This window comes from Condylura cristata, unplaced genomic scaffold (assembly GCF_000260355.1).
Source record: "Condylura cristata isolate star-nosed mole 26May11 unplaced genomic scaffold, ConCri1.0 scaffold00024, whole genome shotgun sequence".
NCBI lineage: Eukaryota > Metazoa > Chordata > Mammalia > Eulipotyphla > Talpidae > Condylura > Condylura cristata.
Genome location: NW_004567125.1, coordinates 33373218 through 33388884, shown reverse-complemented (window position 1 = coordinate 33388884; position 15667 = coordinate 33373218). Strand labels below are relative to the sequence as shown.

General features: G+C 43.4%; 1 protein-coding gene across 1 annotated transcript in view; it reads left to right on the top strand.

Annotated features, from left to right (window-relative positions):
- Nucleotides 1–6337: 6337 nt before the first annotated feature.
- Nucleotides 6338–15667, top strand: part of CLEC17A (C-type lectin domain family 17, member A) — a 17495-nt gene continuing 8165 nt past the window's right edge. Inside the window, exons 1-10 of the mRNA XM_004688233.1 lie at nucleotides 6338–6371; nucleotides 6498–6572; nucleotides 7868–7900; nucleotides 7982–8032; nucleotides 8116–8154; nucleotides 9219–9260; nucleotides 9823–9960; nucleotides 10047–10109; nucleotides 10731–10826; nucleotides 10993–11144. Coding sequence (XP_004688290.1) covers nucleotides 6338–6371; nucleotides 6498–6572; nucleotides 7868–7900; nucleotides 7982–8032; nucleotides 8116–8154; nucleotides 9219–9260; nucleotides 9823–9960; nucleotides 10047–10109; nucleotides 10731–10826; nucleotides 10993–11144 — 723 coding nt within the window. The remainder of the gene's footprint in view (nucleotides 6372–6497; nucleotides 6573–7867; nucleotides 7901–7981; nucleotides 8033–8115; nucleotides 8155–9218; nucleotides 9261–9822; nucleotides 9961–10046; nucleotides 10110–10730; nucleotides 10827–10992; nucleotides 11145–15667) is intronic.

The following is a 15667-nucleotide window of genomic DNA, read 5'->3' as shown; positions in this document are numbered from 1 at the left end:
AGAACAGGCAAATCGACGAAGTACACTGCTGAGGGGAGCAGCGGGCGGGTCAGGAGAGGTCTGCCATGCCATGAGGTCACCTCCGGGGCAGGCGGGAATCGAACTCATGCGGAAGTGGCCCTATCCTCTCCGTGCTGTGCCTTAACCTGCTGCATCACCAGGGAGGGCCTGCTTCGAAATATTTTTAATCTTGACTTCCTCTTTGGTGTTTGAGTATAATTTAATTTTCAAGTATTTTCAGATTTTCCAGCTATCACCTGTGATTTCTGGTTTAATTTGGTTCTGTTCCAAGAGTATGTTTTATATGATTTCTGTTCTTTGATCTTTCTTTTTATTGTAACCTCATTACCCATCCACAACCAATTCCCCTTTCCTGTTTACTTTTTCTTCTTTTTTCTACTTATGACTCTCTAACATTGTTTGTATTTGGCTTATTTTACTTATTGCCTTTGTCTATGCTGCTGCGCTCAAGAATAGGGGTTTTTGTTGTCCATCAGTGTGTTTCCTAGTACAGGAATACTAAATGTTATTGTATTTTACTTTATTATACTTCACAGATACGGTACTTTTTACACATTGAAGGTTTGTGACAAGATGATGAAGACTTGCTAACGGCTCAGATTATGGTTAGCATTTTTAGAAAGAAAGGATTTTAAAATGAGTGAATGCCCATTGTTTTTTATAGTCATAATATTGATGCACACTCACTAGACTCCAATATAGTGTAAATGTAATTTTTGGATGCACTGGGACATCAGACTAATTTATGTGCTATTAGCTTTCCTATGATGGTGTGGAACGGAATCTGCAATATCTGTCCTTACCTACAACAGAGCCTAACATATAATAAGTGAAAACATATCTGCTGAATGGATGAATGGACAATGGCATCTCCAGTCCTCATGGACATGTCAGGGCACTGTCACTCAGTGATACTGTTCCCCTCCCCTGGGTCACACAACAAGAATGGTGCAGAGCCAGAATCCGACCAGAGCTGATTGGACTTGATTCCACTGCCAGTTCCTGAGCACGGAACCCAGGGTGCTGCCTGGGTAGGCTGCCCCACTGCTGCCCTCCAGCCTCACCTAGGTCTGGGTCACCCCCTCCCCATGTCCTGGGAAAGACTTCCCACCCACTACGGGAGACTTTGCATTGTTTATATCAAGACTGTGAAGTAAGAAGCAAATCATTTGTTTGTCTGCTTCAGCCGCTCTTGTTCTGGAGCTCTATCACAGCAACTCAACCTAATATTCTAACTCGCACATGTGCCTAATGAGATTTCCTTCTTGCATTCAGTGGAAAGCCCCTCGAAAGAGGAACTGGAGTGTTGTTTTTGGGGGTATGCAATTGTTTCCTATGGTACTGTAACAAATTGCCACAAATTTAGTGACTAAAAACAGCAGAAGTCGGCCCTCCCTGGTGGCGCAGTGGATTAAAGCACAGCACTGAGAATCTAAAGCCGTTTCCTCATGAGTTCGATTCCTGCCTGCCCCGGAGGTGACCACATGGCATGGCAGACCTCTCCTGGCCCGCCTGCTGCTCCCCTCAGCAGTGTACTTTGTCGATCTGCCTGTTCTGTTCCCCACTCTGTCTCTGGTGAAGCCTCTCACCGCCCCTGAGCCTCTGGCCTGTACCCCAGTTCTGTATGCACAAATAAAATAAAATCTTTAAAAACAAAACAAAACAAAACAAAACAAAACAACAGAAGTAAATTTTCATTCTGTTCTGGAGGCCAGAAGTTCAACATTGGTGTATGTGGTTCAAATCATTGGTCAGCAGCCATCTCTCTTGGAGTCGCTGGTTGTCTTGCTTCTTCCAGCTTCCAGAACTACACCCTTTGGATCACGGGTCCTTGCTGCATCTTTAAAGCCACAAGCATAGCATCTAGTTTTAGTGGTCACATTGTCCCCCCTTTCTGTGGCAGGTGTCCCTCTGCCTTACTCTTTTTTTTAATTTATGCATATAGAAATGGGGTACAAGCCAGAGGTGTAGGGTTGGTGAGAGGAATCACCAGAGACAGAACAGGCAGATTGACAAAGTACACTGCTGAGGGGAGCAGTGAGCGGGTCAGGAGAGGTCTGCTGCGCCAGGCAGATCACCTCCAGGGCGGTGATCAAACTTGGCGGAAGCCGCTGCGGCCAGCTTGCAGTGCTGCGTTCTAGCTCCTAGCCCGTTGCGCCACCAGGGAGGGCCCTGCCTTACTCTGTCTTACTCTTATGGGAACATCTGAGAAACTTTTAGGACCTCACTGGACAACCCAGGATAATCTTCCCATCTTAAGATCTTTACCTTAATCATATCTAAAAGCCCTTTCATCACAGAAGTTCATGTTTCCTGGTTTTGGATATGAGGATGCAGTGCCTTGCTCAGCCCACTGCAGGGTAGGAGGAGACACTAGGAGCTCTTTCTTTGGGAAGAAATGGGAAAACAAGATGTGGGTGGGAGGTAAAGAGATGTGTGACTACATGAGCTTTCTGCATGTCCATTGGGATTCAGTGCAGGAGATGGAAGCTAATTCAGGTACTTAGAACAAAAAGATATCAAATACTGGGAGCAAGGACTTACTAAATCATTAGGAGAAGGGACATTGGTCAAAGGTACAAACTTCCATTTATAACATAAATAAATATCAAGGACATAATGTACAACGAGATGTACAATTAACACAGCTGCAGGGTATATTTGAAAGTTGTTCAGATGGTAGATCCCAAGTGTTCTCATCTCAAGGAAAAATCATTTTTACTTCTTTTTTTTAATCTACACGAGCTGGTGGATTTTAATGAAATTTATTGTGATAAATCACATTGTCACATGTGCAAAGTCAACAGGTTTTGATCTCTCTCCATATATTTTTTTTTTTTAAAGATTTATTTATTTGTGCATACAGAACTGGGGTACAGGCCAGAGGCTCAGGGGCGGTGAGAGGCTTCACCAGAGAAAGAGTGGGGAGCAGAACAGGCAGATCGACGAAGTACACTGCTGAGGGGAGCAGCGGGTGGGTCAGGAGAGGTCTGCCACGCCATGTGGTCACCTCCGGGGCAGGCGGGAATTGAACTCATGAGGAAGCGGCTTTAGATTCTCAGTGCTGTGCTTTAACCCGCTGCGCCACCAGGGAGGGCCTCTCTCCATATATTTTTAAAGATTTATTTATTTATTCATACAGAACTGGGCTACAGGGCAGAGGTGCAGGGGCAGCGAGAGGCTTCACCAGAGACAGAGCAGGGAGCAGAACAGGCAGATCAAGAAGTACACTGCTGAGGGGAGCAGTGGGTGGGTCAGGAGAGGTCTGCCATGCCATGTGGGTCACCTTTGTTAGGGTCAGAGAAGTCTATTACCACGAAAGACAGAGCGTCACACAAGAATGCAAACCGCAAGGCAGAGTTTATTGGGCTGGCCAGCCAGGGTCAAGCTGTTCCCTGTCGGAGCCGCAGGACCAAGGGTGCGAGGGAGATCCCGACCAAAGGAATATCAGGGAATATATAGGCCTTATTGGCCGTTACATACATCATAGCCTGTGCAAATTCAGAGCTCGTGCAAATTCAACTTAGCAAATGGATTCAAAGATTAACAGACGTCACAGCCTGGGTCACAGTTCAACCAACCAAGGACAGGTTTCCAGGAATAGATGTCTCATTTCCTGGTACCTCCAGTCCAATCAGCCTGGGCCACACCATTCCCATTATCCAATCAATTTAAATGTACATTGTCCTTCTTCAACCTATCCTGCATTCCGGGAAGGGTGGGGGTAGGTGCTTGCCTGGGCTAGTTTTGCTCAGGCCTACATTACTTCCTCCATTCCTTCACCTTCAAGGCCAGGGATCAAACTGGCACTGAAGTGTCTGCCGCTTGCTTGCATTTGCAGTGTTGCGTCCTAACCCGTTGGACCACTGGGGAGGGTCCTTGATCTATATTTTTAAAGTTCATTTTGATTACTTTGGACCATGATAATTAGCCAGCCTTAAAGTGGTCACTGATCACCCCTATATCTTGGTATTTATCCTTTTGTATAGCTTCCACCCAGGATAACTCAGAGAACTGCTCATTGATGAATAGAATATAGTTACAATCATAGTGATTGTGAGATGAGATCATAAAGAGCATTGTGACTACAAGTATGTTGTCAGGACACTCACTCAGCCCTTTGGAGATTCCTTCCATCAATGGCCAATGTGAGGGTGGCCTCTTGAATCCTCTAGCCCCAGCCTAGTCTTCAGATGTTCTAGGCAACATCTTGACTGCTGCCATATGAAACATATCACACCAGAATCATCCAGCCAAGCTGTTTTTGAATTTGTGAGCCATAGTGACTGTGAGATAACAAGTACTTACTGTCTTTTTAGCCTCCAAGTTTTGGGGTGATTTGTTATGCCACCATGGGTAACTGAACCACTGTCCTAACATTTCACCGTGGAATGCGGATAATTAGCATGTATCACTTTTAAGATCTTGTTACAGATATCACCACCTTCAAGGGACCTTCATGATTGCTTCTCGACATTAACCGCCATCCTATCTCATTGGCCTGTTTTATTTTTCAAAAATAATACTTAATCACTATCAGAAATAAGTAACAACAACAACAACAAAAACCAATAGTGTCAATGTCTTATTTCTTCACTGTTTTGTTGTCTCTCTTGTCTTGATGGAAAATTCCATGAAGGAAGAATCTTATTCATCTTTCACCCAGGGTGTGGTGTTCTACAAGAACTCAAATGCAGGGACTGCTGTCATGCAACTTGTATGCATGAATACAATGGGGACAAAGTTAAATGTGTGTGTTTGCGCGGAGCCTAGGTGTCGGAGACTCTTTGTCCCTGATCACGGATTATTGGGGGCCAGAACTGGCAGGGTCTCAAGGTGGAAATGGCATCGGCGAGTGGTGATTCCTAGAAAAAGGAGAAAAAGGGAAAAAAAGGGAGCAGGCGCGAGGAAGACACGGGAATGGGAGTTGGGTGCAAGTCTTCCTGCTCTGCCTTCAGCAGAGGTTTATTTTATACACTTCTAGCAGGCAGAGGGATGACATTAGCATATAAAATGGGCTGAGATCACAATCACCTTTTTGCTAAGAATAGTCTGGGGTCGTTTTTTGACCTTCAGTTGAGATTATAACATTTTTAAAATCAACCTATTAAGGTTAAAACAGGTACATAGATTCACAAAGTTTAAGACTAATATTACTATATTTACCACAGTGAAGATTAACCAAAATAAAATCCCTGAAACATTATCTATTACTTAAAGGCTTTCATTCTCATAGGGGGTAAAGTAAAGTGAAGTCAGGAAGAGGAAATTTCTTGTAAATCAAATTAAGGTAAGGTTCTTTGAAAAACTTGTTAGAAAGTTTAAGTGAGTTTTCTTGAAGTCTAGAAGATAGAAAACCTGATTAGCTCTGAATAGGCGACTTGGGTAAATTTCTGTATCTAAAGACTAGATAGTAGAAAGCTTGAGTGGTTATTTAGAAACTGAATAGAAGGCTGTGTGAGATAGAGTGATAAGATTTGGGTTTTCCTCCCTCTGACAGTGAGAGAGACTTTGCAGTTACAGCCATTTGTTTTTATTAATCAACCAGTTGTTTAATGACTTTTGACTTCCAGAGGAATTTCTCACCCAGGTGCACTATTTGCTTGTCAGGGCCAGGTAGCGCCTTCTGAGGTTGAGGCAATCCAATTGTAAACTGAAGGTTGCTCGGAATATTTTGATATTATGATTATACAAAAAAGGGAGGTCATAACATAAGTTGTCCCAACTTCTGTGACGGGCCGCAAGAAAGGAAGGCGGGAGGCAGAAAGGCTGAGCAAGCAGAGTTTATTGCTCCGGGACAGCAGCTGAGACGGAGCCCCCAACTCAATAAGGGGGAAGGGTCTCTTATATAGGTCCTAAGCTCAGATTTCAAAGGGGTGACTCATCGCTGTGTCCTTGATGTAAGGCCCAGTTCGTTATCACCTTCGTCTAGTCCCATCCAGCAAGGACCCGTTAATTAGATGCAAGGCCCAATTTATTACCACCTTATCACCTTTGGATGCAAGGCTGATTTATTATTGCCCTTATCCAGTCCTTCAGTAAATCTCTGCATTTGGTCACTCCCAACAATAAGTTAGCATGGAAAGTCTGATTTTTCAGAGCATTTCCGTCTCCATCCTCCATCTATAGAGGTTGCATAGCTTGTGTCACCTAGGGTCTGGGGATCCCCTCAAGTTGGATTTGCAAATTCTTGACGTTTAAAGAAAAAGGGAAGTGAGAGACAACCCGGACACCTGAGCACAGGGCAAGGGCCAGAAGCTACCAAGCTCTGGTTGTAACTCCCAGGGCTCCTGCATTGGGTGAAGCCATGGGCGCAATGTACACCAATTCTCCGCATTGGGAACGGCCAGGTATGACCCTAGTTAGGCCCTGCCAGGGCTGGGAGTGAGAAGGACCAGCACTCCCATGCTGGGGCTGGAAAGCAGGGCCTGAGGGCAGAGGAGGGCATGGGTTCTCACTTGCCTTTCCTCTGGAAGGGGTCGGAGAGGATGATGATGGTGATGATTATGAGAACATGGCCACACCCTACAAGGATCTTCCACCCAAGCCAGGTAAGAGGACTTCTCAGAGGCCAGGTAAAGAGATAAGTGACTTGGTGGTGAAGAGGGTAAAACAGGGGTTCCAGAGGGTATTAGTTGACACTGCAGTTACACACCCAGCCAGTGTGCCCAGTTCACGCTAGGCACCAGTATCTGTGGTTATGCCGTACCCTTGAGGATCTCTCGGTCCATTGGGGCTGGCAGTCATGGGCACAGCCTAGGTGTGAGAGTAGAGGGGCACAAAGAATGGGGAAATAATGAAAGAAGTTGAGGGTCTTGTTTGCAATGGTGGGCAGAAGATGGAACATTGAATGTGATTTGAGGGATAAGGAATTCATTAAGAAAAGAAACAGTGAAGAGAACTGGTTAGATGATCTGTCTCTCAGACCACTCATGTTTGAGAAAGTGAATGGAACTTTGGCTCCCACCTCCTCACATTCACACCCAGGGCCCAGATTTGCCTTTGTACTTATGCCACCAGGCATGGGCCAGGACTCAACACGAGTCCAGCTGGATGTAAAAGAGGAGGCTTTGTCCTTACCTTTAGTTTTTATGTGTCTTGGTGTTTGCCTCATTTGGGTTTATCTCATCTGGAATTTTCTCGATTTCCTGGAACTGGATGTCTTTGTTCAGGCTAGGGAGTTTTGAGCAATTATTTGTCAAGTAAGTTTTCTTTCCCTTTCTCTCTCACTTCTCATTCTGGAACCCTTATAGTATGAGCATTAATCTTCTTTCTTTTTTTAAAGATGTATGTATTTGTGCATACAGAACTGAGTTAGAGGCCAGAGGTGAAGGGGTGGTGAGAGGATTCACCAGAGACAGTGGGGAGCAGAACAGGCAGATTGGTGAAGTACACTGCTGAGGGGAGCAGCAGGTGGGTCAGGAGAGGTCTGCTGTGCCATGTGGGTCAGCTCCCTGGCCAGGGATTGAACTCATGTGAAGTGGCTGTGACCAGCTTTGTAGTGCTGTGTTTTAATTTGTTGCACCACCAGGGAGGGCCCCTCACCACAATTTAAACCATCATCTGAACCCTAATCTTGACTCTGTCCTATCCTGCAACTCAACTGTGCTTACTCAGAATAGAAATATTTCCTGAGATGTGGGGCTTTCAGTTTGAAACTGGGAAAGTTACAGGTGACCCTGAATGGTTAGATGATCTATCTTAATGCTGTCCCCATTCCTAACCCAGTTTCACTCCTAAGCCTCCACCTTCTAGCCCTTGACTGCAATGTAGATTCTGTCTCCATGATGACTTTGGATTCGGTTTCAGCTCAAACCAGCTCTAACTCTGAACTTCTCCTCTGCAGGTTCAATGGCTCCACCAAGGCCTCCGAGGGCAGGTGAGCTGGGGCTGGTGGTACAGGAGACCCAGTGCTGGCTTTTCCCTGCTCTGGGCCTGAGCAACCATTTCTCCTCCTTAGGAAAGAAAACAGAGAACCCCCCACTTCCCCTCAAGCCCCCAAAGAGCACAGGTGAGGAACTAGGACAGAGACATTCCTGTTGACTTGACCGAAGCGTGGTTCTACATGATCATTGTCTTTCTGACGCTTTCCAGGTCTGGATATCACCCCTGTCATCAGCACGTGTCAACCAGGTAAGCAGTTGAGGAAGATTTTTTTTTTGGGACCCCTGGAATTCCTCCAGTCTCCCAGTTCTGACCAGACAGAGCAGGAGGGATGGGAAGATTATTGAATCTTGGAAGTCAGTCTTTTATTTTTTTTTTTAGCATTCTTTTGTTTTGTATGTATGTATTTTCTTTCTTTTATTTATTTGTATATCTATTTACATTATTGCTAATTTTATAGCAATGTTTACTTCCCTACTCCCCCTACCCGTCATCACCATAGTCCCCCACATTCCTCCCTCCTTCTGATCCCTCTCCGTCCCCCTCCCCTGTGGGATCTCTCTGGTTTATAATTGTCTGTTTTTGCTTTGTTTTGTATTGTAATAAAAATATACTTTTCCCCCTATGTCTTATTTGGTTCTCTTAAATTCCTCCTCTAAGTGCAACTATTTGATATTTTTCTTTTTCCTTCTGACTTATTTTACTGAGCATAGTCCCTTCCAGCTTCATCCATGTTGCTATGAATGGCATTAATTTATCTTTTTGATTGCTGAGTAATATTCCATCATATGTATGTATGTATATATGTATATATATACACACTATATATACACTATATATATATATATATATATACACACACTATATATATATATACACACACATACACACCACATCTTAATCCATCTTAATCCATTCATCTAGTTTTGGACATTTGGGTTATTTCCAGGATTTACCTATTGTAAGTAGTGCTGTAATAAACATAGGGGTGCATATATGCTTTGAATTAATGTTTGTGTGTCCTTTGGATAGATTCCTAGGAGTGGGATTGCTGGGTTGTATGATAGTTCCATTTTTAGTAGTCTGAGGAATATCCATACAACTTTCCGTAGTGTTGTACCAGTTTGCATTCCCATCAGCAACGCAGGAGAGTTCCTTTTTCACCACATCCTCGTCAACATTTGTTGTTGGTAGTTTCTTTGATATGTGCCATTCTCACTGGTGTAAGGTGGTATCTCATTGTGGTTTTGATTTGCATTCTTGGAAGTCAGTCTTTCAGCAACTTCTGAATGAATCTCTCTCTTCTTTCCCAGGCATTGATCTGGAGCATCCTCCCTTTCAGCAACGCCCTTTCAGTAAGTCCTCATGTCCTCTAGGTGTGCCCTTCCCTCCCCCCTTGCAAAGCCAGTGTATTCCAGTCAGGCCTATAGATCCAAACTGAGACCCTGGGTCAGAGAAACCTCTCATTTCGGAAGGTACTCCTTCCCTGGTGCAGACCAGACCCCCTGAGAGCCGGGCACTCTTAAGGCCCAACTTCCTCCTTATATAAGGTACAGGAAACATTTTGTGTCCAGATGCAAGGGTCCACAGCCTTCCTGGAATGGGAGCAGCTTGAGCAGGGATTACTGGAGAGAAGACAAATGCATTAGAGATATTAAGAGCAGAGCTGGGTTCAAGTCCTGCACAACTCACTTGAAACTTCAGTTTACTTATTTACAATTACACCCTGAAGGTTTGACTCTAATAAGATAGTGAAGACACAGCATGGTACTTGGCATCCATTAAGTGCTCCTCAGGACTTGCTCTCCTTGCGCTCTCTTGCTGACCCTACCTGGTGATATGGTAATGATCACAGTCTTCTGTTCCCTGCTCACTCTTGGAAACACCAGTGTCACTCTCCCTACCCTGTCCCTCCAGCATCCCCAGCGTCCTGGCTCAACAAGAAGTCCCGAGGTTCCTGGTGCTACCGGGTGGAGAGACTGATGTGCTTGTGTCTGCTGGTGGTGATTTCACTCTTACTGAGCTGCACTGCTCTAATTGTGAATCTGATTAAATGTGCGTAGTTGAGGGTTGGGCAAGGGGAGATTCTGGGGGGAGGGAGCACGGGAGGACCTGGGTTCAAGCTAGATTCTTCTTCACAGACCAGGAAGTAGTGGAAGAAATAAGAATGTTAACCTTTGAGCAGATGGCATGGCGAGCAAATGGTGAGTGCTTTCATTCATTCCTCCATACTACGGACACTGAACACCTGTGTGATCCTCGACTCCAAGACTAACTCTAACCACATCTCCCCAGGCACCGCTGTGCCTGGGGAGTGAGTAGTCAGAATGGTGACACATCAGCTACAGATCCAGTCCCTGTTCCTGTGGAGTGTGCGTGTGTGTGCGAGAGTGTGTGAGCCTCGAGTGTCCACATGGCAACTCTGTGGTTGTTGAACATTTGAAATAGGGTTATTCTGGACTAAGATGTGCTGTAAATGTAAAATACATATTGGTTTCCAAGATTTGCTACAAAATATTAAGTAAAATATTTCAACAATTGTAATAATTTTAACATTGACTACACATTGCCATATTGTCTTGAATATATTGTGATAAAAAAGCATTCAAATTAATTTTATCTATTCCACTACATTAAACATTCAAAAGTAAAAGTCACTGTAGGATTCCATATAGGCCCAGGGCATGTGGTGTGTGGTGTTAACACTGGAAAATGATACAGTGGGGTGCACAGCTTTTGCTTCTCTTTTGTCTGCAGTCAGTGGTGGGTGGGTGGTTAGATGAAAATTCTGGGTCTCTAATCTTCAAGCTCATCCTTGCTGACAGTGTCTGGCATGGAGGGGCTCGCTGGACTGAGGAAGGACATTGACCACTTAAGAGATGGCACCAACAAGTCCCTGACAAAACTTCAAGGTTTATTAGGTGAGTGGGACTTGGGGCATCAAATCCAGGGAGCAATTCTCAGTGCAGACTATTTCAATAATGCCCCCAGAGTTGAACAGTCCATAGACAGCACAATTGTACATAGTACCCCACATACATGGCTTGGGCTTTGGGGCCCACTGATAGCATTCTCTCATATCCCCAGGCTGTAACAAGGCCACGTGCCCTGAGGACTGGATCCCTTTCGACAGCAAATGTTACTACTTCTCCAAAGTCACCAAGTCATGGGAGGAAGCCCGGAAATTCTGCCAGGAGAATTACTCTCATTTGGTCATCATCAGTAGCTTTGCTGAGCACGTGAGTGGTCCTCTCCTTAAAATCTTTCAAGGTCAGTCTGCCTCTCTTCTAGGATTTTCACAGTCTTCCCTGGCTTAGAATGAGAAAAACTGGAATTCTGGAATTACCTTAGAGTCACTAAGACTTTTTAAAAACTTATTATTATTATTATATTTTTTTGCACAGAAGAACTGGGGTATAGGACAGAGGTGTGGTGGGGGTTAGTGAGAGGATTCACCAGAGAGTGTGGGGAGCAGAACAGACTGAAATACACTGTTGAGGGGAGCCATGGGTTAGACAGGAGAGGTCTGCTGTACCATGTGGGTCACCTTCCTGGCCGGGGAGCGAACTCAGGTTGTAATGGTGATTGAACTTAGACCATAGTAGTGGTAATGTTGAGACTTAGCCCCTAGGTCACCAGAGAGGCCCCCACTAAAACTTTTTTTTTTAAAGATTTATTTATTTATGCATCCAGAACAGGCCAAAGATGCCAGGGCAGTGAGAGGATTCATCAGAGTGGGGAGCAGAACAGGTAGACTGACAAGTACATTGCTGAGGGGAGCAGCGGGTGGGTCAAGAGAGGTCTGCCATGCCATGTGGTCACCTCCAGGGCTGGCTGGGATTGAACTCATGCTGAAGTGACTTCAGCTTCTTAGTGCTGTGCCACCAGGGAGGGCCCACATACCATTATTTTTAAAGTGGATTTCTGTAGACAGCAAATATGTCTTCTTAAAAAAAATTACAATGACAATCCTTGGCTTTTAAAAAAATAATAGTTTATTTTTACATCATTTTGTGCAATTTTTTCATCTCAGTTATAATCCTCGTGGGATTCCCATCACCAAATCACCCATGTGCCTTCATCATAGTCTAGTACATTTCCCTCCCCCAACTGTTTTTGATCCCATTCCCCATTCCACCTCCACAAAATATCTTTGGTATATATCTGTTCATTATTATTATTATTTTCTCGCCTGGTCCGTTATACTCCTGCTATGAGTGAAACTATCTGGTACTTTTCCTTTTCTTTTTGGCTTATTTCACTAAGCATGATCTTCTCCACCTCCATCCATGTTGCTGTAAAAGACATGTGTTTATTTATTTATATTTTTGGTTTCCAATATTCCATTATGTATATGTATCACATCTTTTTAATCCAGCCATCTACTTTTGGGCATTTGGGCTGTTTCCATGTCTTTCCATTTGTAAATAGGGAGCAATAAACATGGGGGTGTCTTTTTGAATCAGTGTTTTTGTGTCTTTTGGGTAGATACCTAGGAGTGGGATTGCTGGGTCATAGGGAAGCTCCATGTTAAGCAGTTTGAGGAGGCTCCAAACAGTTTTCCATAGGGGTTGTACTAGTTCTCATTCCCACCAGCAGTGAAAGAGAGTTCCTTTCTCTCCAAACCCTCACCAACGTTTGTTGTTGCTAGTTGTTTGAAATTGTGCCATTCTCACTGGGATGAGGTGGTATCTCATTGTGGTTTTAATTTGCATCTCTGTTATTACAAGTGATGTTGAACATTTTTTCATATGCTTGTTGGCCATCTGCATTTCCTCTTTGGAGAAGTGTCTTTTTAGCTCTTCTGCACATTTTCTTGATGGGGTTGTTTATTTTTATTGAGTTTCATCAGTTCTTTGTATATCTTTGTGATCAATCCTTTATCACTCGTTTTGTGTGAGAAAATTTTTTCCCAATCAGTGGGATGTCTGCTTGTCTTTTGTAATGTCTTTTTTGCTGTACAGAAGTTCGTTAACTTGATGTAGTCCCATCTATTTATCTTTGCCTTCACTATTGTGGTGTTGGGTGCTCTGTCTTTAAAGATGTCGCTGAAGTGTATGCCGTGTAGTGTTTGGCCCATCTTTGCTTCCAGGTATTTTATGGTTTCTGTTTTTATGTCTAAGAGTTTAATCCACTTTGAGTAGATTTTTGTGTATGGTGTGAGATAGTAATCTAGTTTCATTTTTTGCATGTAGCTTCCCAGTTTTCCTAGCACCATTTGCTGAACCAATTTTCTTTGTTCCATTGTATCTTCTTTGCTCAGAGATTAGCTGCCCATAAACCTGTGGGTTTATATCTGGGTTTTCTACTTGAATCCACTGGTCTGTAGGTCTGTTCTTGTTCCAGTATGATGCAGTTTTGATTATTATTTTTTGTATAGCTTTGTAGTACAGTTTGAAGTTTGGGATTGTAATGCCTCCATTCTCTTCCTTCTTAGTCATGAGCATTTTTGCTATTCGAGGTCTTTTGTTGTTTCATATGAATCTCATCAATATCTTTTCTACTTCTTTAAAGAATTTCATTGAGGACAATCCTTGGCTTTTAAATGGTGTTTTTAAATCCACTTATAATTTAACATAATTATTGATAGCTCAATTTAGACTTGCATTTTATTATTTTTTCCCTTTGTGTCTCTTTTGTATGAGAACCTAGTATAGAAAGGCTTAGGGGTGATTAAATTACATAATGTAGGTTGGGGCAGGTGTCAACCATACTCCTTAAACGTAGATGCACAAGGAATAAAACTTCATTTTCTTTTTCTTTTTTTTTTTTTAAAAGAGTTTTATTTATTTGTGCATACAGAACAGGGGTACAGGCCAGAGGTGCAGGGGTGGTGAGAGGATTCACCAGTGACAGAGTGGGGAGCAGAACAAGCAGATTGACGAAGTACACTGATGGGGGGAGCAGCGGGCGGGTCAGGAGAGGTCTGCCACACCATGTGGGCCACCTCCGGGGCAGGCAGGATTGAATTCATGCGGAAGTGGCTTTAGCTTCTTAGTGCTGTGCTTTAACCTGCTGCGCCACCAGGGAGGGCCGAAAACTTCATTTTCTTTAAAAAACAACAAAGAAACAAACAAAACCTCATTCTGTTCTTCTTTTAAGTTCCTATTACTTTTTATTAAGATGGGGGGACATTTAATATTAGTCATTTGGGATCCTCCATTTTTTCTTCTGAATGGAGACATCTTATGTATAGTTGAGGTAGAGGAGAACACACATCTGATCCTTGATCCTTTGCTTCAAGCTGGGCTATCCACTGGGCAAGTTATTTCACCTCTCTCTGCCTTAATTTCCTCACTTACAAAATGGGAGTGATAATATTATTTATTTCAGGGGTCACAATTACAAAAAAAATCACCTGTACGTTACTTACTTATTAATTCATTAACTCAACTTGTATTTTCTGGCCTTCTACTATGTGCTAAGACAATTCGAAGTCCTGGGGAGTCACGATTGCCAAGACAGAGGCAGACCCTTCTCTTAAGCTGCCCTATTTGGGTATCTGACAGCAAGGCTCTCCAAATGTAAACTCTTCTGGTTACTCCTCTATGACTCTCAATTTCCTCCCTAGCATGGAGACATGTTAATGGAGATATCAGTGATTGAAGTGTGCATTCCCTTAGACTGTCAGCAAGGCTCTTGGACCTGGAAGTTTCTCTATACCTCCTTCCCTGCAATTCTTGGTACAAGAGATATTTCTTTTCCTTTTATATTACCCTGAGTAGAAGGGATTATTAGGCCTTCTAAGTCTCCTTCTAATTTGATGTGTCAGGTAGCCCTTTCCTCTTTCTGGTTTCCTCTAACATCTCTCTGGGGCATTACCCAGGCACCATGGTTCAGGTCTTCTCTATTTTTAGTCTCCAAACCCATCTGGCCTTTACCTGGGGCTCACCAGGGATGAAAGCCAGAATCCCACTTTCTACATCTACTATGTCTAGATGTTCACAATTTCTTCCCTGTTGAAATCTTTCCTCTCTATCTTCTGGGGAATCTTGATTTTGTAATAAACTGGGTGAGTGAAGGATGATTTGCATACAGTAAAACTCAGAGATCCTGAGTATACATTCAGTGATTTTTGATGCATGTATACACCCAAGTAAATGTCCACCAAATCAAACTTTAGAATGCTTCCACCACATCAGGATTTTCTGTTTTGCCCTTTTTTTTTAGCTATTTCCCCATGTTTACCCCAGGCAATGCTTCCTCTGGCTTGTCCCATCACAGATTACTTTGCTTGGAGGGGTGCTGCTTTTTTTTTTTATATTAGTTTATTTTTACATAATTTTGTGCCTTTTTCCATTTCCGTTTTACTACCCGTGCGCTTCCCACCACCAATTCACCCATGTGCCATCACTATAGTCCAGTGCAATTCTCCCCCTCCCCCATTTTTGATTCCATTCCCCACCCCATGCCTGTAAAATGTCTCTGGTATATAGTTGTTCATTATTATTATTATTATTTTCTCCCTTGGTCCTTTATACTCCTGCTGTGAGTGAAGCCATTGGTATTTTTCCTTTTCTTTTGGCTTATTGCACTAAGCATGATCCCTTCCAGCTCCATCCATGTTGTTGCAAAAGGCATGTGTTCATCTTTTTTGATCTCTAAGTAATATTCCATTGTGTATATGTCCCACATCTTTTTTTTTTTTTTAAAGAATGGGGGAGGGGGAGAATTTATGCATACAGAACTGGGGTACAGGCCAGAGGTGCAGGGGTGGCGAGAGGCTTCACCAGAGACAGAGTGGGGAACAGAACAGGCAGAT